This window comes from Balaenoptera acutorostrata, chromosome 6, assembly GCF_949987535.1.
Source record: "Balaenoptera acutorostrata chromosome 6, mBalAcu1.1, whole genome shotgun sequence".
Lineage (NCBI taxonomy): Eukaryota > Metazoa > Chordata > Mammalia > Artiodactyla > Balaenopteridae > Balaenoptera > Balaenoptera acutorostrata.
This window is the reverse complement of record NC_080069.1, coordinates 43369499-43394701: the sequence shown is the minus strand read 5'-3', so window position 1 is coordinate 43394701 and position 25203 is coordinate 43369499. Positions and strand designations below refer to the sequence as shown.

The 25203-nt window shown below is 40.0% G+C and overlaps 1 protein-coding gene across 2 annotated transcripts in view; it reads left to right on the top strand.

Annotated features, from left to right (window-relative positions):
- UBAP1 (ubiquitin associated protein 1) overlaps positions 1-25203 on the top strand; it is a 53684-nt gene that overhangs the window by 26060 nt on the left and 2421 nt on the right. The window contains exons 2-5 of one of the 2 annotated variants that reach the window (XM_007176879.3): positions 5437-5477; positions 13010-13134; positions 18567-19490; positions 24485-24667. In XM_007176879.3, coding sequence (XP_007176941.1) covers positions 5444-5477; positions 13010-13134; positions 18567-19490; positions 24485-24667 — 1266 coding nt within the window. In that variant the 5' untranslated portion in view covers positions 5437-5443. The remainder of the gene's footprint in view (positions 1-5436; positions 5478-13009; positions 13135-18566; positions 19491-24484; positions 24668-25203) is intronic. The other variant, XM_007176880.3, reaches the window with a different exon arrangement.

Sequence of the window (25203 nt, the reverse complement as noted above, 5' to 3'; positions counted from 1 at the left end):
TCTTCGAGGGAAAAAAAATTCATTTAAATTTGGTGGAACTTCTTTAAAACATTCCTGATGTTAGCTTGTTCACAGAATTATTTATTAAATCAGAGCCTCAAAAAAAAAAAGAAATCAGAGCCTCTCCCAAGCCATTTACCTCTCAAAAACAGCTGCTTCTTCAAACAGCTGATATCCCACAATATCAGTAAATATTAGGAACACAGAGATGAAAACACTAATTTCCTGCACCTGTCTGTGAGCATATTCCCAGGTCTCACTGCTGGATGCTTAGATTCTGCTTCTTTCAACAGAGATTTAGAAAAAGTACATTTCTGGTCTTTGCCTCTGTGGGAAGATTGAGGCTGCCAAGAATCTTGCTTCTGGGTTTAAAAGTCTCCCTGTATTGTTGTGGTTTATGTACATTATGATGACACTGAAGCCTGTAAGAGTCTATGAAATGTCTTCTGTACATAGAAGAAAGTTAAATCATTTTCAGTATGGTTTGTTGGTTCTTTGAAAATTGATGATCCATATACTTTAAAATTTTAACTCTCCATTAACTAGTAGAATATCAACCAGAATGTTTCATCCCAACATCATGCTGGAAAACTGAAACTTTTAAAGTAAAGCTTTAAAGAAATTATAAAATTAATACTTGTTTGCCATACAGTGTTCAGAAACTGTAGAAAAATTTTATGAATTATTCCCAGTGCTACCACTTAGAGGCAGCCACTTTAAATATGTTTAATGTATTTCCTTCCGATGTTTTTCTTTTCACAAATTAAAAAATATGGCTTGTTTCTTTTAAAATCTGTGAATGCTTACTTTTTCCATAATACTTTTTTTTTTTTTTAATTTATTTATTTATGGCTGTGTTGGGTCTTCGTTTCTGTGTGAGGGCTTTCTCCAGTTGCGTCAAGTGGGGGCCATCCTTCATCGCGGTGCGCGGGCCTCTCACTATCGCGGCCTCTCTTGTTGCGGAGCACAGGCTCCAGACGCGCAGGCTCAGCAATTGTGGCTCACGGGCCCAGTCGCTCCGCGGCATGTGGGATCTTCCCAGACCAGGGCGCGAACCCGTGTCCCCTGCATTGGCAGGCAGATTCTCAACCACTGCGCCACCAGGGAAGCCCCCATAATACTTTTTATCCTTAAAGGGGTTGAGCACAACCTTTGTCTTCTACTCAATGTTGTGGTTAAGTCCATAACAGTTAACTAACCAGTAACTTTCTGTGACTAATGGAAATGGCACGGTAATTGTTCGCTGTTGACACTTAAAACTATACTTGAATGACATTTGCTGGCTATTAGGCCTTAATATGGGGTCACCTACACTACCTACAATGTGGGGTCACTGGACGTCAGGACAAATACATGCTCTTGCTACTGTTATAGTATGACTTTCTAACCAATGTAGGACAGATAAGTTGGGATGTGAAATAAGCTACGGAAATGCCTCTGTGAAGTGGCCTTGGCAAAGTTAGAATCAAGAATGGGCTATTGGAAGTGGTTTGTTTTGTTTGTTTGGTAGCTGCTTTTTTCCCCCCACTAAAGAGAGTTAATTTATTATCCTTCAGATTGTAAAAATTAATGAATAAATTTCTCTTTTACCAATGACTGAAATTATTACTTATTTCACTCATAATAGCCATTATGAAAGTGAAAAAATGTCACTCATCTTTCTCTTTCCCTTCCTCTGTACCTAAATAATCATTCTTTAGTTTGCATACCATATCAAATTCAGAGCTACTTTTTTTTTTGGTAACAGCTTTGTTGATATAATTCATATCTCATACAATTCAACCATTTAAGAATACAATTCAGTAGTGTTTAGTATATTCACAGAGTTTTGGGACTATCACCACAGTCAGTTTTAGAACATTTTCATCACCCCATAGAGAAATTTGGTTCCTGCTAGCCATGGTGACTGCATTGTAAAAACTGTTTTAGCCTTGCTCTTTGCGAAGTTTAAAAGGTATTTTACCAGTTAAAGACATAGTGTTAAAATAATGTTAATTGAATTTGTAATTTTCAACTTGTGTTTCATTCTTTCTTTCTAAAGGAACCTAAGCTAAGAGAGAGATAAACCGATTTACTTGCACTTAAAATTTTTTTTTTTGCTTTTAAATTGGGAAGAAATCCATTGTTAGAAGCCATACTTCACTGTAGAAAACCCTTGTCATCAGGCAGAAAGCATACTAATAGAATTTGGTACAGCCATATAATATGTTGTTTTGAATTTTTGCATTTTAAAAATGAAACTTTATTCTACTCCTAGTGGAGTAGCTTAAAATATTATTAGTGTTATTCAGTGATTCTATCTAATTTCAGTGTGATGGGTATATATATACACTTTTTAAAAATTTGAAGGTATAGTAAAATTTACCCTGTTTTCAGTCCTGTGATTTGTGACAAATGCATATAGTCCTGTAACCATTAGTGCAATCAAATATAGAAGTTTCAGTAACCTCAAAAAATTCCCACATTCCCTTTTATATAGTCAGTTCCTTCCCCCACTATTAGTGTCCAGTAGCTGGATTACTTTTTTGTTCTTGTAGTTTTGCCTATTCTGGAATATTGTAAATGGAATCCTATTCCGTACATATATGTATGTAACCTTTTGAGTTTGGCTTCTTTCACTTACCATAACGCATTTGAGATTCATCCAAATTGTTGTAGTGTATCAGCATATCACATACAGTCCATCCATTTAAAGTGTACAATCCAGTGGCTTTTAGTATATTCACAGAGTTGTGCAGTCATCACCATAATCACATTTAGAACATTTTCATCACCCCAAAAAGAAACACTGTATCTCTTAGCCATAATTTCCCCATCCACCTGAGTTAATTTTTATATACGGTGCAAGGTATGGATTGAGGTTTATTTTTTGCATACAAATGTCTGGCATCATTTGTTGAGAAGACTGTTCTTTCCCCTTTGAATTGCCTTGCACCTTTGTTGAAAATCAGTTAACTATATGCATATGGGTCTGTTTCTTTTTTTTTTTTTCCACTGTCATTATTTTAATTTCATTTTGAACAAAAAATCCACTTGTTGCATACTTCACAGAACGCAGCTCTTCTGATCTACACATGTCTGGGTCAGTTTGAATCCTTTTCTCAGTGAAGTACAGCCTAAAGCACTTGAGTGGTTGGCCGTTACGGTACATCTTCGGGACATTTTTTTCATATGGGTCTATTTCTGTACTCTGTTCTGTTGGTCTGTGTGATATACTTATGCCATTTCCATACTGTCTTAATTACTCTAATAGTAAGTCTTGAAGTTAGGTGGTAAGTTCTCCAGCTTTGTTCTTTTTCAAAATTGTTTTGGCTATTCTGTCTCCTTTGCCTTTACGTGTAAATTTTAAAATCAACTTGTCAGTTTCTTAAAATCCTGTACAGATTTAATTATTTTGAATAATTTTCACATGATGGGTGCAATATACTCTCCTTCTTTAAAAAAACTTACAGTGGAACATACAGGCATACCTCGGAGATATTGTGGGTTCAGTTCCAGACCACTGAAGTAAAATGAATATCACAATAAAGCAAGTCACGCAAGGTTTTTTGGTTGCCCAGTGCATGTAGAAGTTATGTTTACACTATACCATAGTCTATTAAGTGTGCAATAATAGCATCATCTAAAAAAACAATGTGCACGGGACTTCCCTGGTGGTCCAGTGGTTAAGAATCCGTCTTCCAATGCAGGGGATGTGCATTTGATCCCTGGTGGGGGGACTAAGATCCCACATGCTGGGTGGGGGGGTGGGCGACTAAGCCCGAGGGCCACAACTACCGAGCACGTGGGCCACAGCTAGAGAGCTTGTGTGCCACAACTACAGAGCCCATGAGCCACAACTAGAGAGAAGCCTGCATGCCACAACGAATTTCCCACGTGCTGCAACTAAGACCTGATGCAGCCAAAAAAAAAAAAAAAAAAAAATTAAAAAGGTTATTGCTAAAAAAGTCATAACAGTTATAATAGTAACATCGAAGGTCATTGATCACCATGACAAATATAATTATAATGAAAAAGTTTGAAATATCTTGAGAATTACCTAAATGTGACACAGACACGAGGTGAGCAAATGCTGTTGGAAAGATGGCGCCTTAGACCTTAGACTTGCTCAATGCAAGGTTGAGCATACCTTCAATTTGCGCAGTAAAGTGAAGTGCAATAAAATGAGGTATGCCTGTAGATCATTTTAAGTATGATGCCTTGCATTGTACTGTAGGTAATACAGGCTAGTAGAGACCATACCATATATTCGTTATGCTTACGTCTTAGGTTAGTTAAAGGTATAAACATCATATCAAGGGAAGTAAACTTTTAGGTTGAAGATCTCAGATTGTCTGTGCAAGAAAAGGACTTTGTATCTACTCATGTAAGGGCAGAGTGCAAAGATAATACTAAGCTAGATGTGTGGTTTTATGGGTTTTTCCTCCTTCCTGTTTTGGAATTTTTTTTTTTTTGGCCACACCACACGGCTTATGGGATCTCAGTTCCCCGACCAGGGATTAAAACTGGCCCCGGCAGGGAAAGTGCCGAGTCCTAACCACTGGATTGCCAGGAAATTCCCCTTTTTTGAAATTTCATACAAAATTAAAACAGTACAAAAGGTTGTATGTCATTGATTCCCTAATTCAGAAATGTCAGTCTTACAGTTACATTTGTCAGTAAAAGGTCTATATTTACATACTGGATAAAATGGGATATATAAAAAATCTTGACAGAACTACAAATATTGACATTAGTAGCTTATATCAGGAAGATAAATGTTTAGTAATTTTTTTTGACAGTTTGTGTATAAATTGGTCAATGGCCAGTTTGCTGTTCTAATGTTTTTTTTTCCAGAACATGCAGATTTCAGAAATGTTTTTTTCTAGAAAAGTGGTTTCTCCCCCTTTCTGCTTTCTTTTTTGAGACTTTGGGACTGAGAAGTTTGAGGGTTATGTCAGTCCTGGAACTTTTTAGTCTTCTGGTTTCTTTTTGTAGTCTCGATTTTCTTTCTTTCTTTTTTTAAGCTATTTATTGATTGGCTGCGTTGGGTCTTCGTTGCTGCGTGCGGGCTTTCTCTAGTTGCAGGAGTGGGGGTTACTCTTCGTTGTGGTGCGCGGGCTTCTCATTGCAGTGGCTTCTCTTGTTGAGGAGCACGGGCTCTAGGCGCGAGGGCTTCAGTAGTTGCGGTGCGTGGGCTCAGTAGTTGTGCCGCACGAGCTCAATAGTTGTGACTTGTGGGCTCTAGAGCGCAGGCTCAGTAGTTGTGGCGCATGGGCTTAGTTGCTCTGCAGCATGTGGGATCTTCCCGGACCAGGGGTCGAACCCACATCCCCTGCATTGGCAGGTGGGTTCTTAACCACTGCGCAACCAGGGAAGTCCTCAGTTTTCTTATAATGGTTTGTTTATATCCCCTCAAGGCATAATGCACCTAAGAAATATTTCTTTGTTTTTCAGGTTCTAAATGGCTTCTAAGAAGTTGGGTGCAGATTTTCATGGTAAGTGGACTGTTAGATATCATGGTTTAAGTTTTGATCTGATCAGAGAATTTGAGATCACATTAAATAAGTGTCCTTTTTTGTTTACTTAAACGAGCGGCTTGAGGAAAATAAAGTTGTACAACAATGTAGCATATTCATTCCATAGGACTTCACATAACTTTAATGTGAAGTTCAAATGGATAAACTTTAGAGTATCTCTGTATTTATTGTACTTGAAACTGCTGGAGGTAGATAGGGAGCCTGCCTATTTTGGTTGTTTTTCAGCAGTATTTTGAAGTAGTTACCATTCCTTTTCTTATTCTGGTCCATCTCTTCCCCATCAGGTGTGAAAAATTCTAAGCCTTTAGTTAACGTTTTATGATGTTTTGGTTTAGGTTTTCTCCCCCCATAAAAAGAAATGATTTACTACAAATAAGACATGATTAGCAGATCAATATATTACAGAAGTATCAGTAGTAGTAATTACAATTTTGCATTTGAAACTAATAGTTTATCATCTTTTTCTAAGATATGACCTTCCAAAATGGAGTACATTAATAAACTTTTATTATCTGCATTTGATAGGAATGGAGGTGCCTAAGAAGTTAAAATTAGACCCTCTTTTCGTACAAAGATAAGAATTAAAAATCAGAAATATCCAGACAACACAATTATTTTAAAAGGGGTTTTAAAACTAATCTTCCATTTTAAAAATCATGTCATTGTAAGAATGATTTGTTAGACTGCGTGGCAACGTGTATTGTTATGCTCTTCTGATCTACAAATGGTTACTTGATAATTATCACTTCTCTGAGTCAGGGTGGTGCAGCAGTTCTTTGGTTTTTAACTTGCTTGTATATTTTTATAAAACAGCTTTAATATTTTGAACTGCCACTGTGCATATACTTACATACATTGCTTGCGTATGTTTTGTTAAATCCTTTTGGAATTAAGTCATTCAGACTCTGGAATTTGCATTCTGTGTAACCTGTCAGGCATCAGATCTTCAGGTAAGCTATCTCCTGTTGTTTAAGGATTATTACAGGGCTCTTTCAAAGTATTCAAATGATATAGAGAGGCAGATCTGTAGTTGCCTCTGATCACTTTCTCAAGGGAAAAGAGAGGACAGAGCCAAGGAGAGAGGAAAGACCTAGGGAGAGAAAAGAGCAAAAATGAAAAAATTAAATTTATAATCTTACTTCAAAAGATACGTTTTCTATCTTGAATCTTTAGAAACTCCTTTTTGATTGGAGTGAAAATAAGTTGGACCCCAGTTTATATGTTCCAGCTCAACAATCCAGAGAGAAGATTATAGTTCTGAAGTTACCTGATCAATGATGACTTATTTTTTTAGGACTTCCTCCATCTCTTTACATTCCTAACCAAAATTTTATTGTTTAAATGAAATGCTCTACCTGAGTAAAATTTGAGAAGGATTTTCTCTTTCTCTCTTTGGCTGCTTCTTCTTTAATTTGCTGAGCTCCTACTTGAATTTCAGTGGCTTTAGTTGGGCTGTTAGAATAACGAATCTTATTTTTAGATATCATGTAGTTTAAGGAATAGAAATTAAAGTGAATAGGTGGAGAATATTTAATAGGCAATCTTGTAGGCATCTGAATGCAGGAAATCAAATTCAGCCTGGCCTTACAAGGCTGAAATTAGAAAGCCAGGAAACTGAGGCTACTACTCCCTCCATCTTTCACTGCTTTTCTCCGCAGATGTGCTCCATTTTTATTCTTCTGTTTATAGACTTGCTTTCTTGGCCTACTTGTGTAGAGTGCACAGGGCCAACAATGGCCACCCAGTTATGGTGCTTCTTGCTACTTGATCATATAGTGGCTAGCATCATATAGCTGAAGTTTTTGTATCTTTTGGTCAAGGGAGTATCTGACTGGAACATTTTAGTTTATGAGCCTCTGGGTTGGTTTCCCCTAAGTTAGATATTATCTGACTCGGGGTTAGAGAGAGAGAGAGAGAGTGAGTGTGAGAGTGTGTGTGTGTGTGTAATTCTAGGGCACTTGGGGTGTGGACAAGGAGGTGACAACTGCTCTCATGACTGGATATGAAAATGCTTTTTTTTCTGTTTAAATACTTGGGCTGACTGTATCTTATGCTGTGCTGTCTTAGGACTAGTGTTTGGTTTTTCTTCAAGTTCATTCTTTTCAACTGAGGTTGAACTTCTTCCACTGTCATTAATAACCACATACCCCTAAATAATAGAATAAGAAATACAAACAGTTACTTTTCAAAGGGCTTTAAAAATATTGTCCTTATATTATGCAAATTGCAAACCTTTGGCTCAGTTTAAAGCACGCCTTTCCGAATGTCAATTCTCTTTAATTTTTGACTCATTTTCCACTTGTTTAATCTAAGAAAAAAGTTATTTTCCAGAAGTGACTTTTAAAGGATTTTTTTAAATGTTTCAACAAACAGATAAGTTACTCTTTTAATATCTGGAAAAATGCCCTGATATTCTAATTTGGGAAAAAAATAAGTCTCTGTAATTGGACTTAATAAAACTAAACTCCCTCCTTTCAAACGCCAAGCTGTCATATTTATGACCATTTAGCTAACTTCTGGAAAGGTTTATTTTTCTCTTGGTTTAATTTCTACTAAGATATTGAAATACTTTTTCTATTGAGTGATAGAAAAAGGTGTTTTATTATTGTTTTTTAATTTTTTAGCCACACTGTGCGGCATACGGGATCTTAGTTCCCCGACCAGGGATCGAACCCGTGCCCCCTGCAGTGGAAGTGCGGAGTCTTAACCACTGGACCGCCGGGGAAATCCTAATCTGTTATTGCTTTTTAAGTACAGAGTAATGTAGAGAAGTCAGCCATCATTTAATCATTATTCTCCTGTATGTCATATGCTCCCATCCCCCTTCTTTTAAGACTTTCTTTTGTTTGCAGCATTTTAACTATGATGTGCCTTGGTTTGATTTTCTATGTATTTATCCTGCTTGGAGTTAGCTAAACTTCTTGGATTTGTAAGTTGATGTCTTTTACTAGTTTTGAAAATTTGCAGCCATAATCTATTCGCACATTTCTTTTGCTCCATGTCTCTCTCTTATCCTTTTGAGACTCTAATCACATATGCGTTAGGCTGTTTGATATTGTCCCAGAGATCTCTTAAGGCTCTGTTCTATTTTTTTTTTCTTTTTTTCTCTTTGTGTTTCAATTCTTTTAATTTCTTTTGACTTAATTTCAAGTTCTTTGATTCTTTCCTCTTCTGAGTATTGTCTTCTGGTTAGCATAGCCTGGCTTATGAACTATCAAAAATTTTTTCTATGATACTGCATTTTTCATTTTTAGTGTTTCCATTTGTCTCTTTCTATTTCCATCTCTCTGTTGAAATTTCCCATCTGCTCACACATGTTCACCTATTCTATTAGATCCTTTAACATATTTATTATAGTTATTTTAAAGTTCTCTGATAATTCCAGTATCTTGGCTATCCCTGAATTTGGGTCTGATGACTGTTTCTTCTCTTGATGATGGATCACATTTTCTTCCTCCTTTTTTGTGTATCTTTTTTAAAATTTAATGCCAGATACTACATATTAAAAAGCTGATTTTGTAGGTTATCTTGTTTTTTGTTAGGACATGAGTAACACTTTCTTTTGACTTCACATCCTGTATTGATATCTGTATAATTGTGTGTGTGTGTGTGTGTGTGTGTGTGTGTATGCGTGTGTCTCGCTCTGTTTAACTATCTATTGATGTAATTTTGCAAGTGTTACCTGACTTACAGCTTTAAGGTAATGATACTCAGTCATGGAATTGCAATTTTCAGTTAATTTTAAGTTTGATCTGTTTTATTCTTCTTTTTCAAAAACCTCAATTTGAACACACAGTAAAATCTGAATTAAGCATAATCCAGTTTCTACCCTCTATTAGGAATTTCTCTCCCCACATGGAATTACCTTTTTTCAGAAAAACAGGCAGGTCACAGGATCATAAACATTATCAGCAATTTAGAAAGAAAGGAAACAGAATGAAACCTTCCCAGAATTTATCCTGAGTCATTACACATTCAGCCCAGTTCTTTCCACCTTAGCATAATGGCGAGCAGTGTGCAGAACCTGACTTCAAGTAACTGCCACAGCCATCAGAGATGTACTTTCTTTTTCTAAATGGAACTGAGGAAAATGGGCTCAGACATCTTAGAAAGATTTTCAGTAATAAAGACTGAAACTAAAAGGTACTTGGGGGTGAGCCAGAAGATTTTTTTTTTTTTTTTTTTTTTTTGAGCCAGAAGATTGTTAACCACAGTGCTTTAATTCTCTGGGCCATGTGGTTGAGTTTTTATTGAATCTATTTAAAAAATAAAATGTATTGAGAAATAAGAGAAATTGATGTCTTTAAATAGATATTCTGATATATTGGATAAAAATGAATAGTTCCTAAGGCATAGTTGGTTATATTTGCAAAAATGTTCTTTTTAATCCTCACAGCAACATCATTCATTGTACTTATGGTAGTCTCTGGCCATCATTCAAAAAGTTGCTTTTCTTGTTGCTATCTCTTAAATGCCTTTTGCCCTTTAGCCCTACCCCCTCCTCCCAATAATCACAAAACTGTTTACTCATTCCGGGTTAACAGGTAAAGGGGGGAGGGGGAAGGTTAGAAGATGTGCTTAGTCACCTTGGCATTGGCTATGTTAGTGAAATGAAACTGCTTTTTAAAGCAGTTACCTGTAATTGGTGCTAATGAAGGGACACAGCAGTTGTTTCAAGGTATTCTACTTGATCTGGTCTGTCTCTAAGCCAGGGCCTAGTTCCATTTATAGAATATAAATTGTCAGTGTATACAACACTGTCATAGTTTCCTAACTGAAAGGTAGGCAAGGAAACTGAATACCCTTCTTGAAAGATATTATCATTTGGCTCAATGAGTACTTTTGGCTCAAAAGTACTATCTTAAGTATAGTACTTTTTAACAGATGGTTTTCCCCCCTCAAGTCCCCATTATCAACCTATAATAGAAGTATTCATTTAAGAAAGTTTTGTTAGTATTAATGTGGATAGGTTTTCTTAGATATGTATATCATATATGCATATAAGTATTATTATATATAGGATTTTTCTAATATGTGTGTGTCATATAATTAACCTACTTTGAATGTATACTTAAAATTTTCTTAAACAAAAGACTTAATTTTGTGATTATTAACTTGACTGTAAATCTTTCCCATGCTTCTTAGAAAATGCTAGTTCCAGCTTTGTTTCCAGTTAATCAGGGCACTAGCCAAAGTTAGACTCTAACTTTCAGTAACTTTTGAGCACCTGTTTCCATGGAAGACAGATAAAAGTTCTCTACAGTTAAAAAGAGCGTTGCTTTTGATCTCTGTAATATAAAGCATTTTATAAGTGGCGGAAGGTTTTAGTGTTATAACCAGAGTTTTGTTGGCAAGCTGTGATGGTACCTGATACTTTTTTTTGGTACCTCTGGTACATTTTTGTGATTTTCTGCAGAACCTTAGAAATGTGCTTACATCTTGCATGAGTACTGTGTTAAAACATTTTCATGACTAGCTTTGCCATTTTAGGTAAATCATTTTGAATTTTAATAAATACTAATTGAATGTGAGTTAGTGTGAGAGTTAAATACAAGAGAAGTGTAAGACCATGTCTTCTTTATTTATTCTCATTGAGCAAATCTCATCTGCTGGATGTTTTGCTGAACTTGGGGGGGTGTGGATAGGAATTTGATTAAATGCTTGATCAGAGTCTCTGGTGCAGGGTGGGGGGTAGTATAAGGATACAAACTATTAACAATACAGAATGGTAAGACCTGTTCTGAGATTGAGAAGGGAGTTGTTCTTAAGCTCATTCTTAAAGGACAAGACATAATTAATCAAGTAAATAAGGGTGGGAATGTGACAGGCATTGCCAGCTGAGAGAACACTTACAAAGGTATGACCAACTTGGAAACTTTCCTAGAGTGTTAACAGTTATGGTTATGCCTCAGAAAAATTATTAAATTGAACACAGTTGTGGATTTAATTTGCTAGCTGAGTGATAGTTAAAATGTTTTAATTCTAGCTAGAAGTTATATGGGAAAGAGGTAGACGCCCTCCCCCAAGAGTGGGAGAGGGGGCCTATTCTTCTTTCTTTTGGAGGGTTTCAGGTATATCAGAGCAATATCTACCTTGGGAAATGGGAATGATGAGACGATTACAAATATATCTTGACCTTGCTTGATAAGTGTTGAAATCTACAGAGTTCTTAGAAGGAAGAGAAATCTCTTTATGGAAGAGGTGCAATTGTCTTATTCTGTCCATGAGCACTTAAGAAAATATACTAGTGTGAGACCCAGAAGTAAGCCTTATTTTACTAGCTGCTAATATTCAAAAAGCAAAATTTATTTTATGAACTATGTTTCATTCTCCCTGATGCTTCTGCCAGTTAAGTTAGCCCCAAACCTGGTCCAGAAAAGAAATCATGATCTGATTTGGAGTGTATACCTAGTGAGAGTCACATACAAGGACCACTCTCATTTTTGTCTGACCCTATAAATCGATGATAATGTCCCGATCTTTCTGTATTACGCATCTGTGATGGGCAGAGAACATTTAGGGAGTTAAAGCAGTTCAGTTGTGTATGGTTTGTGTCTCCTGATAATCCTGGTCTGATTCCCATGGTCTTGTCTGGTTTTCCTTTTTTTCATAAGTGCTGTACTTCTTAAATATTTCCACATCTCCAGAATATAGCTTAAAAAAAAAAAACTAGAGGAGTTCTTTGTATTAATTAAAAAATGATTCTTACTAGAGTAAAGAAATCCTAATCAAGGAGGTTCTTTTGTGAAGATTCTATCATCAATTCATCAGTATTTAATAAGTGCCTAATATGTACCAGGAAGTACTGAGGTTTTGAGACTACATCAGTGAATAAAACAGACTTAAATACTTACCTGCAGGGAGCTTATATTCCATTGGGCAAGACAGACAATAAATATAATTAAAAGGCAAATTACATATATGTTAGAAGGTAATAAGTGCTATGGAGAAAAGATAGATGATGATGGGGGATTACTGCTGTGAGGGTGTGGTAGTAATTTTAAATAGGGTGGTCAGGGTAAGCCTCACTTAGAAAGTGCCATTTGAGCAAAGACTTGAAGGAGTAAGCCATGTGAATATCTGAGGGAAGAACATTCCAGATAGAGGAAGCAGCCAGTGCAGAATTTTTGAAGTAGTTTTGACCATGTCATGGTTGAGGAATAGAGGATCACTGTGACTTAGTTCAGTGAGCCAGGAATTGAGGGCAAGAGAGGTAATGGGCGTTGGGGATCGGACTTTTAGGCTACTGTGAGTACTTTGGCTTTTACTGTAAGTATAATTGAATATAAACCCTAATAAGATCAAGTAACCTCAAATAGGAGTTCCTTATTAGAGATCTAGGGTCAGGAGAAGGTAAGCAGTCAGAGAAGGAACTCTGTAACTTCTAATCTTAGGATAGCATAAATTAATGTTGTATCCTAGACGTAAGATTATACCAAAACAAATAATAAGTTCTTTGCTGATATTTTGTACTTTATTTTTGATTGTAGGGACTTTCAGTTACCTTGATGATGTCCCATTTAAGATAGGAGACAAATTCAAAACACCAGCTAAAGTTGGTCTACCTATTGGCTTCTCCTTGCCTGATTGTTTGCAGGTTGTCAGAGAAGTACAGGTAAGTGGTAATTTTTAGTTAAAGTTTAGTACATTTAACATTTTAAGGAGTAAGAATTTGATGTATAGTGAAATAGAAAAAAAAAAATTCTTCTGTCTCTTATTTGTGTTTCTGATAGCTCCTGTTATCGCTTGGCTCACATTGTCTCTCTCACTCACACACAGGCGTGCGTACAGACGCACGCACATTTATATATGTTTATATATCTGTTACAGATATTGTGTAATCTGATAGATTGTATGTTCCTGGGATTCTGTGCCTTGTCCAAAACAAATCCCCATTGCTCATCTGACTTGCTTCTTCCCCTCTTTCCTTCTCTTTATTAATGTCCTCATTACCTTCTTGGTCACTCAAGTTGCAGAGTATTTTCTCTCTGCTGTGTCTTCCCTTTGCCATTCAGTTTATCCTTACCTTATTTTTTCACCTGGGCTATTTCAGTAGCCTCTTTAATGGGCTCCTCTGCTTACAGCATTTTCCTTCTATTTTTCATATTGTTTCTAGAATAATATTCCTGAATTTAAAAACTTACAGTGATTCACCAACCCTTACTGAATCGTCTAGACATAAGGTTATGGTCGAGTACCTTAGCTCATCATCTCCTCTATATTCTCTCCAAACCAGGATACTATAGCAATTTGTTGAATGTACTGTGTGTATTACCTGTCTGTACCATGCTCTTCTCATGAGTTGTTATCCCCACTTGAAATATTCTTCTCTTTCTCACCATACTAAAAGCTGTCTGCTTGTTAAAAATCTATCTATTCTAGACTGCGCTTAAATGCCGTCTCCTCAATAGCTTCTTTTTCAACCCTTACATCTTTAAAGCTCAGTTATATATAAATGTATAAAATTACATCTTGAAAGCAGCAAATAGCCCCATGTTACGTGACTTCCTACACACTTATTGACTGCCTGCTTTTGAGTGATGCGCTGGTAGGGCTGAGGATAGAGATAAATGCCTTAATCACTTTCCTCAAGGAGCTTACAGTTTAGAGAAGGAGTTACATGGAAAAACAGAAAGGTACGCTACTCACCCAAACACTTCTTCCTGTGACTCGAGATTTTTTAAAATACAACTTCCTGGCAAAGAAGGGGGATTTACTAAGGCATTACCATGTTACTCTAAAATGTATTCTTTGAAAAAAAAAAAAAATTGGGAATTCCCTGGTAGTCCAGTGGAAAGGACGCCGTGTTTTCACTGCTAAGGGCCCGGGTTCGATCCCTGGTCGGGGAACTAAGATCCCACAAGCCACGCAGCACGGCCAAAAAAAATAATAATAATTTAAAAAATAATAATAATACTGAAAAATAAAATAAAATGTATTCTTTGTTTTACCTTCCACTCTTTTGTAGGGAATAATCATAGTGGGAGAACTTCAGTTACATTTTTTAAATAAAAGTTTTATTGATATAATTCACATACCACAAAATTTTCCCTTTTAAGGTATGCAAATAAATTTTTTTTTAGTATATTCAGAGTTGCATAACTATCATTACCATCTCATTCCAGAATATTTTCATCACCCTGAAAAGAGACCCAGTGTCCGTTAGCAGTCACTCTCTATTTTCCCCTTCCCCCCCAGCCCCTGGCAACCACTAAATCTACTTTCTGTCTCTATGAATTTGCCTATTCTGGAATATCATATAAGTGGAATAATACAATATTTAGTCTTTTATATATAACTTCATAAATATATATGTGACTGATTTATTTTACTTTAATGTTTTCAAGTTTTATCCATACTGTATGAATGAAGTATTAGTACTTCATTCATTATTATGGCTGAATAATTCCATTGTACTGATATATACCACAGTTTGTTAACCACTCATCAGTTGATAGACCTTTTTTTTTTTTGGCTGTGCGGCTTACGGGATCTTAGTTCCCGACCAGGGATCAAACCCATGCCCCCTACAGTGGAAGCGCGGAGTCTTAAAACCACTGGACTGCCAGGGAAGTCCCCAGTTGATAGACATTTTTGATGGTTTCCAATTTTTTGGCTTTTAGGAATAACGCTGCTGTGAACTTTTTTTTTTTTGGCTGCATTGGGTCTTCATTGCTGCGTGTGGGCTTTCTCTAGTTGTGGCAAGCCGGAGCTACTCTTCGTTGCGGTGCGCGGGCTTCTCATTGCATGGCTTCTCTTGTTGCAGAGCATGGGCTCTAGGCGAGTGGGCTTCCGTAGTTGAAGCACATGGGCTCAGTAGTTGTGGCGAGCGGGCTTATTTGCTCCGTGGCATGTGGGATCTTCCCGGACCAGGGATTGAACCCATGTCCCCTGCATTGGCGGGCGGATTCTTAACCACTGCGCCACCAGGGAAATCCGTGCTGTGAACATTTGTCTACAGGTTTTCGTGCAGACATAATGCTTTCAGCTTTCTTGGGTATATACATAGGAGTGGAATTGCTGGGTCATATATATATCTTTAACCTTTTGAGGAATTGCCAGACTAATTTCCAAAGTGGCTGCACCATTTTACAATCCTACCTACACTGCATGAAGTTTCTAGTTCCTCTACATCCTTGCCAACTTTTGTTATCATCTGTCTTTTTGGTTATTTATATACATCCTAATGGGTGTGCAGTGGTCTTACGGTTTTTGTTTTTGTTTTTTTGGCCACATGGCATTTGGGATCCTAGTTGCCTGACCAGGGTTTGAACCCACGCCCCCTGCAGTGGAATCATGGCATCTTAACCACTGGACCGCCAGGGAATTACCTCTCTTATGGTGGTTTTGATGTACATTTCCCTAGCTACTAATAATGTTGACTATCTTAGATGTTTTTGAATACTGAATCAATACTCCTTTTGTGTATGGAGACTTTATTGGGCCAGAAGAGATAGAGATTTCCCTTATGAAGTTTTACCTTGTTCTTTTTCCTTGGTGGCTTTTTTATTGGCAGCAACAAATATTCAGTAAATACCACTCTGTGTGCAGAATACTGCTAGCAATATGATTTAAATAACACCTCCATCTTGTTTCAGTAGTCCTCATATTCGCTGCCTCATTGATTCATTCAGAAGGCTTGTTTGGAATCGCACATTGTTGCCGTTCATAGGCTTTGCTGGGAATTTTCTATTTGCTCAGTGTGACACACTAGTGAGTGCCTGGTACTGTGCCTGACATACGCATCACACCCACTAATAACAAAAGAGGAGATCAAGGCTCCAAGCTCCATTCCTGTGTGGGCTAGCGGCAGTGTTTTTGTTCTCTAATTGCAGAGAGCTTCCTTAAACTTCGACTGCCTAGGGTCTCCAGTGGGGGATTTGGCTGTGTGGCGTGGTGTTGGCGCTGGCTCCCTCTCTATCCAGAGAAGAGTCAGACCTAGAGCCCTGGACAGCTTGAAGTTTCCTGTAACTTTTTCATATTTGCCCTTGCATGACAATACAAACTTGAGATTTCAGACTAAAAATCGTCAAAGTGAGCCAGTAAAACATACATAAACCTTTGCACCCAGGTCCGGAAAGTTTTCACTGAAATGGTGGTAGTGGCCACAGTAGCGGAGGGTGGCCTTTAGTGTCACGGTTTAGAGCAGACTCTGGTTCAGCAATTCATGGGCTAGAATTGCCATGTAACAGCTGTGTAATCTTGTACAGATTTTAAGGTTATTATAAGGATTAAGTAAAATAATGCATTTATAATGCTTATTCTGGTTCCTGGTACTCCATAAATGTTAGATGATGTTACTATTTATTATTGTACACTCAAAAATCACATTCTTTTTCACTGTACTATTTCTGCTGTTTTTTTCTCTCTGTTTTTTCCTATGTTCCAAGTATTCTACATTACTTTGGTAATTACAAAAAAACGAAAAAGCACTAAAGAGGAAAGAAATTTACACTTGTTTTGGGGAGTAAAACTTCAGAGATCTGTGTTTACAGGCAGTGGGAAGTTGGTCACAGCCTCAGTTTTTGGTGGAGGAAACCAGTTGCATAATTGGATTTCCTCCACAGTTAGAAGCAGCAACCTTTGCCCAGTGCTGTTTTCTCACTATTCAGTTAGTGGTAGAAAGGAAGCCCTGTGATCCCCCAAGTGTCTTGTTGGGGCCCAGTAACTGGCTCAGGGTGTGTAAGTGAACTTCTTGACATGTGTGTTTCCAGGCTTCCTTTGTGTTGTTTGAAGCTGAAAGGTTTAGGGATGACCTGAGGCACTTTATTATGTTTCTTCTACTCTAAAACTCTAGGCCTACCGTGGCTCTAGGTCATGGTAGGCCTCCTTCCTCTCCCTTTCCCCTCTTTACTCTTATTGTGCCTCCAACCTTGAATGTGCACATGTTGTTTAGCTTTTACTCTTTTCCACAGTGGCTGCGCCAGTTTACACTGCCACCAACAGTGTGTATGAAGGCTCCCTTTTCTCCACATCTTCTCCAACACTTGTTATTTCTTGCCTTTTTGATAATAACCATTTCAGTGGGTGTGAGGCGATATCTTATTGTGGCTTTGATTTGCATTTCCCTAATAATTAGTGATGTTGAACATCTCTTCATGTGCCTCTTGGCCATCTGTATGGCTTCTTTGGAAGAATGTCTATTCAGATCCTCTGGCCATTTTTTAATCAGGTTGTTTGCTTTTTGTTGAGTTTGCATCGTAAAATCTTAATTTGATTATGTCTAGATTTCTTAATAAGCAGTTTTCCTACATTTAGAGTACAGTCTGTTCATTGTAATTTGGTAGTGGTTTAGAGCATAGAATCTGTTGTCAGACTGCCTGGGTTCAGATCCAGGCTCTACCACTTAACAGCTTTATGACCTTGAGCACAGCCCCTGTAATGCTGAAAAAATCTAGAGAACTAATATGTAAAAAGTGCTTAGAATCATGCATGGCACCTTGTAAGTGCTTCTTAAATACTAGGGGCTGTTGTTATTATTGAGCACGGGATCTATTTAGGGCATTGTGTTAGATAATGGAGACCTTAAGAGGGTCTAAAGCCCAGTTGCTGCCCACAAGAGGCTTGTGATAGTGTTGGGGAAATGTTTAGAGGAAGACTAAAGCTGCTTGTGGTCATATGTGCTCAGCATCAAATGATAGAGACAGACACTATGTAAGAGTTCAGAGGAGGGAATGGGCCATCAGGAAAGCTTTATAGAGGAGGCAGCTGAGTTCTGCCTGAGCCACCAATGAAGAATTCTAGGAAGGGAAATGGCCTGAGGGGAGAGAAGCAAGGGAAGTGGCAAGGTACATTTGGCCTGGTATGTAGGACTAGAGGTGGTGGGAGCTCTTTCTAGTTAATTTCTAGAAGTAACCAGGGAGCATAGTTTGATTAAATCAAGTAAGATTAGGAAGTCTTAGTTTTCCTGAGTGGGGATCCTCCCATACACCTTAATAAATGCTGCCTTGCCCAGTTCTCTTGTGCCAGGGTGAGGGAGAAGTGAATTGGGTGGGGGAGGGGAAGCCACCTGGGTTCACACTTCCTTTCTCTGATATATCTTTGCAGTATGACTTCTCTTTGGAAAAGAAAACCATTGAGTGGGCTGAAGATATTAAGAAAATCCAAGAAGCCCAGTGGGAAGCAGAGCACAAGGCTGAGGAGGCAGAAGCTAAGGTGAATTCTAAGAGTGGCCCAGAGGGTGATAGTAAAATGAGCTTCTCCAAGACTCACAGTACAGCCACAATGCCACCTCCTATCAACCCCATCCTTGCCAGCTTACAGCACAACAGCATCCTCACCCCGACTCGGGTCAGCAGCAGTGCCACAAAACAGAAAGTTCTCAGCCCACCCCACACAAAGGCAGATTTCAATCCTGCTGACTTTGAGTGTGAAGAAGACCCGTTTGATAATCTGGAGTTAAAAACTATTGACGAGAAGGAAGAGCTGAGAAACATTCTGGTAGGAACCAGTGGACCCATTATGGCCCAGTTATTGGACAGTAACTTGCCTAGAGGTGGCTCTGGGTCTGTGTTACAGGATGAGGAGGTCCTGGCATCCCTGGAGCGGGCAACCCTAGATTTCAAGCCTCTTCACAAACCCAATGGCTTTATAACCTTACCACAGTTGGGCAACTGTGAAAAGATGTCGCTGTCTTCCAAAGTGTCCCTCCCCCCGATCCCTGCAGTAAGCAATATCAAGTCCCTGTCCTTCCCCAAACTTGACTCTGATGACAGCAGTCAGAAGACAGCCAAGATGGCAAGCACTTTCCATAGCACATCCTGCCTCCGCAGTGGCACGTTCCGGAATTCCCTAAAGCCTTCCACCCAAAGCAGTGCCAGTGAGCTCAATGGGCATCATGCTCTTGGGCTTTCAGCTTTGAACTTGGACAGTGGCACAGAGGTGCCAACCCTGACCCATTCCCAGATGCCTTCCCTCTCTGTCTTGTCTGTGTGCACAGAAGAATCATCACCTCCAAATACCTGTCCCACGGTAAGCCTTTTATAAATTTATTTATTTTATTTATTTTTGGTTGCGTTGGGTCTTCATTGCTGCGGGCGAGCTTTCTCTAGTTGCGGTGAGCGGGGGCTACTCTTCATTGCGGTGCGCGGGCTTCTCATTGCGGTGGCTTCTCATTGCGGAGCATGGGCTCTAGGCACGTGGGCTTCAGTAGTTGTGGCACACGGGCTCAGTAGTTGTGGCTCGCGGGCTCTAGGGCTTAGTAGTTCTGGCGCACGGGCTTAGTTGCTCCACGGCACATGGGATCTTCCCGGATCAGGAATCGAACCCATGTCCCCTGCATTGGCAGGTGGGTTCTTAACCACTGTGCCACCAGGGAAGTCCCACGGTAAGCCTTTTAAATCCCCCTGAATTAAAGCTCCACAGATTTCTAAATTCTACCCAGCAGTTGCCACCCTCATATTCTTCTTTGCAAGGTTTAGGGCAGGATGGGGCATGACCAAATTGACCTTGCTTACATTAAGTATATGTAGTTCTGTTTATTTTTCTGAGGACAGAGATTATTAGCTTTGCACCTAACCTGGTTAATGTTGGCTTGTTCCTCCCTGCATCTTTTTGGTCTTTTCCTTCAAAAAGATAATGTGTATCATGTGAATGATGTTTTCCTGCCTAATCAATTTGTTCTTTTCTGTGCTGCCCTGTCTTGTGTTTGCATTTTTTAAAGGCTTTCTTTCTTTGTACCTTTTTACTTTTTCCTATTACCTTTCTTAATTTTTTTATGGTTGCTTGGTATTCCTCCTTTTATCTTCTCCCTACCTCCCTCTCCTCCCTCTTTCCATCTCACTCTGCCTTGAAGTTTGGCTGTTTTGTGTTTGACTAATTTGGAGTTATGTTTCTTCAAACTGGGCGGTACTTTAGTAACTGGGGCATAATTTGTATTGGAAGTTTCAGCAAAAGATAGAAATTTGTCATTATTTATTTATTTATTTATTTATTTATGGCTGTGTTGGGTCTTTGTTGCTGGGCGCGGGCTTTCTCTAGTTGCGGCGAGTGGGGGCTACTCTCCGTTTCTGTGCACGGGCTTCTCATTGCGGTGGCTTCTCTTGTTGCAGAGCACAGGCTCTAGGCACGCGGGCTCAGTAGTTGTGGCTCGCGGGCTCTAGAGCGCAGGCTCAGTAGTTGTGGCACACGGGCTTAGTTGCTCCGCGGCATGTGGGATCTTCCCGGACCAGGGCTCGAACCCGTGTCCCCTGCATTGGCAGGCGTATTCTTAACCACTGCGCCACCAAGGAAGCCCGAAATTTGTCATTTTTAAACCTATAGGTTTTAATCCTTCAATTACTTTTTTTTTCTTACTACTAAGAATTGTGCAGTTTTCTCCAAAGGGAGGGAGAGGGGGAAGGTTGGAAGTCAGATTTAGTGTTGAAGGGTGGATTGATACGAAAGTTGTAATTTGTATCATCTTGAAGAAAATCTGATTTGTCACACCAGAGAGATGCATATACAGGGAGGTTACTTTATTTTATGTGGTTGTTTCAGCCCCACAGAACAATACATTACTGCACTATAGAATAGAAATCACAGAAGACCAAGAGCCTTTTGCTACACCAGTTCAGATTTTTTTAAATGACAGCATATCAAGACAGTATTTAGAGCCAGAAAGGAGCCTGATTGTATTGGTGGGAAATCTCTGAGAGACCATAATAAGCCTGATATTAGCTGGTAGAAAAGATGAGCCTTGGCCTGCCTTACAAAGAGTGCAAGTTCCCAGCAGTGACATTCTTGGTAAATGATTGTCTCTGTGTGAGTGCTTCCATTGTCAGAGCTTACTGCTGCCTGTAAACTTCCATGGACCGTGGCTCAGAGAAACTAAATAGAGTGCATAACATCTCCTAGGATGGACCTTATCCTAATTCCTCCTGGTTTGTGGTTGGACTTTGGTCAGCAGGATACTCCTCTTCGCTTTGTGACTTATTGTGTGCTTTAGAGGAATTAAAAGCACTCTGAAAGGTTCCCCCACCCCCACCGACTTAAGAGTATCAGAGGAACCATGCTTCACCCTGGCCTGGGGACTGACTGCCTTTGTGGGGCAAATATAAACAGAGTTGGAGTTCTGGTGATCTTTTAAGGAAGTCATGACCCTTACCTCCAGGGAGCAAAGCCTAGTTTCCATCCTGGCTTTCTATCCTTAGTGCGAGTCTTTGAGGCCCACGGTAGGAACCGTTCCCAGTGAGAGAAGCACTTCTCTCCAAGATAGGGACTTGAGGCAGGGGGTGGTGATGGTGGTCAGCTGGGCTGTATACATCCTTCAAATAGGAGCTCCTAGGGGAGTGTTCCTGGAATTTGGTTCTTGTCAGCTATTTCAGGCCCAGTGTTTGGGTCTCATTTTTCAGATTTTGATTTCATGTTTCACTGTTTTATATATACTAATCTTAGAAGTTGAGAACTCCATGGGATCATGTTAAGAGGAGCAGTCTTGTGATGTGCCCTTATTCTGTGTCCAGCACAGACCTGCCTGACCTAGCACCAGGGCCTCTTCCCACTCACCGCCCCTCAGCCCTTCAAGGGGTCTTGCTCTGCTCACAGGTTAGGCTCATTCTGCCATTGGGTTCTCTTTCTCCGGGTATGGATATATATTTCCCACTCTTTCACAGTTACTTCAGCAAAATATTTGCCTTTTTCCTTATACTTCTGAGTTCTCAATTTACTGATTTTGGCCAAGAAGCATACGAGTAGTGCCAGTTTGCTTTTAAATTGTATTTTAAATAATTTTCAATACACACAATCTCTTAGCTTTTCGGTGTTTGAATCTGTTGATCGTTTCTTATGTTGCCATTGCTTCAATACTTACAGTAGAGTCCTTCTCCATCTCTAGATTTAAAAAATGAGGGACTTCCCTGCCGGTCCAGTGGTTAGGACTTGGTGCTTTCACTGCTGTGGCCCCAGGTTCGATCCCTCGTTGGGGAACTAAGATCCCACAAGCCATGTGGTACAGCCAAAAAAAGAAGAAACAGAAAAGGAAGAAAGAAATAGGAAGCCTCAAAAAAGAAATAAAGAAACAAATGAAAAATTTTTAAATAAATAAATAAAAATTAAAAATGAATTTATTTTTATCAAAGTACTACAAGCATATTTTAATGAAATCAAGTAGCATTTAAAAAGCTTGTATTGAAAAACAGTAGCTCCCTGCCTCACCTCTCCCCAGTTCCAATTTTGCTTCCCACAGTCAGGCACCTTTGACCTTTAAACTGTTTATGCTGGGAATTATCTCTGTATTTCTGAATTAGATGCTTATATTTTTCTAAATTTATCAATTTTAGACAGGTTTATACTTCCTGTTGCAGTAGTTGAGGATTTAGCTCTGATAACAGCCCCTCCTCTACCTTCTTCCTGTATCTCCCATCATGTTTATATCACAAATTTCGGTTCAATTAATGTTATTGTTCATATTATTATGATTGGGTAAATATTTATTACTGAGTTCAGATGGTGTACTGTGGTGAGGATGATGATTTTTTTGGTAGCTTTTTGTTTCTCTAGTTTAACTGCCCCATTAAAAAATTCTGCATGGTTTCTTTGTGCCTGTTGCTAATTTTGTCCAGATGCTCCAAAAGAACTGTCAAAGACCTAATGATAATTTTCTTGTTCAAATACATTCAAGCATGTTGGTTAACCTGTCTGATTTTGAGTCTTTTTTTTGGCGGGGGGTGTCTTTGTTGTTGCACGCGGTCTTTCTCTACTTGTGGTGAGCGAGAGCTACTCTTCGTTGTGGCGCACGGGCTTCTCAGTGCAGGGGCTTCAGTAGTTCTGGAGCGTGGGCTTCAGTAGTTGTGGCTCGCGGGCTCTGGAGCGCAGGCTCAGTAGTTGTGGCACGGGCTTAGTTGCTCTGCGGCATGTGGGATCTTCCCGGATCAGGGCTCGAACCTGTGTCCCCTGCATTGGCAGGTGGATTCTTAACCACTGTGCCACAGGGAGGTCCCGAGCTATATAATTTTGAACATGCTTCTAGGATAGCAGGCTCCTTTCCCTCCTCCCTCCCTCACCCCCGCCCCCCGCAAAAAAAAAAAAAAAAAAGGAAATAAAGAAAATTTTGTTGAAAAATTTTCCCTGGTTCTTCAGAGCTGGGCCAAGCTGTCAAACAGCTTGTGACTTTGTTCCCATGGTGGTTCTGTCCTTTGGCCTGGGAGTGAGCTGCCTTTTTGCCTTGGGGCTGACTCATTATCAGAAGTGGTGGGAGGATTTAATCCTGGGAATCTGTCCACCAGTCAGGCTGGGGTTAGTAAGGTCCTGTAGCCAGTGCAGTAGAGGCAGGGCCCTAGAGACTACGGTCCAGTCCTTGAGGGCACAGCCTGCAGTGGGTAGTAGTCCTTCAGTCTTGGCTCCGTACGACAGCGGCTATTGCAGGGAATCAAAGCACAGTGCATGGTGTGGGGCAGAGATGGAGTGCCCTCAGAGCACGGGAGCCCTGAGCTGGCCAAGTTTGGGAATGGCGCTGGCAGTCTCTGCCCAGCCAGCGATAGTGGAGGCGAGGATGGACACGTTACTGGCAGAGTCAATACAGAGTGGGGGTGTTTGAGGTTACTGATCCCTTTAGGACTCAGATATGGCAGCTTAGGAAAGGGATAAAGGAGCCCTGGAGAGAAATAACAGCAGCCAGCTTGGGCATCAGTCCCGAATGTAGTTTTCAGAACTTCTTTCTCCACCTCAAGCCCAGGGGATTTGGGCATGGAAGGGCATGTGGCTCTTGTGCTTCCTTGCTCTGCAAGGTGGGATGAAGGCAGAGGACAGCCACAGTTGCAGGTGTCTTCCAGTTTTTCTCTCCCTCAGCTGGAGCTCCCCTACCACTCTTCAGTCTTCTTCAGGATGTCTGGCCAGAAACCTGGCCCTTTCTTGCAGGCAGGTTGCTTGACTGGGAGGTTTGATTAGGTCAGAAACGACAAGCCCGTGGATTGGGCTACCTCAGTGACATGTCTTCCGGGGCCCATGTCTTTCTTCTTGCCTTAATCCTTTTGTTTCTCCACCACCAGGTCACACCTCCTAATTTCTCAATGTCACAAGTGCCCAACACTCCCAGCTGTCCCCAGGCTTACTCTGAACTGCAGACGCTGTCCCCCAGTGAGCGGCAATGTGTGGAGACGGTGGTCAACATGGGCTACCCATATGAGTGTGTCTTGAAAGCCATGAAGAAGAAAGGAGAGAATATTGAGCAGGTGAGCGGTTAGTCAGCCGTGGGGCAGGGCGGGGGTAGGAGAGAGGTCTCACATCTCTGGAGCTGGAATAGTGTCTTGCCTTTATCCTAGAGTCCCTCAGACTCACAGCACCATTGTCTTCTCCTGGGACTTGAGGGGGGTGGGCAGGACTCAGGGTGCTTTGTTGGGCAAACCAGCAGCCTCAGCAGCAGTGCTTCTGCTTTGGGGGCTGCTCTGGGACCTAGGCTGAGGGAGAGCTTTGAGAGTATTGGAGTTGTTGACTGTTGCCCAGTTATCCCCTTCTCTGCTTTTCCTGAGACAGCATTCTAGGCTTGAGGTATGGTCAGATGTCTTCTTCCAGAAATGCTTATCCTGTCAGGACTGCCCAGGGAGTTCCAAAATAGGGTACTGGAGTCCTAAACCTTGGGGGCACTTTCTGACTTGGGTGGTTTCTTAGAAGAATATCTTGAGACTTCCCTGGTGGTGCAGTGGTTAAGAGTCTGCCTTTCAGTCCATGGGACACGGGTTCGAACCCTGGTCCGGGAAGATCCCACGTG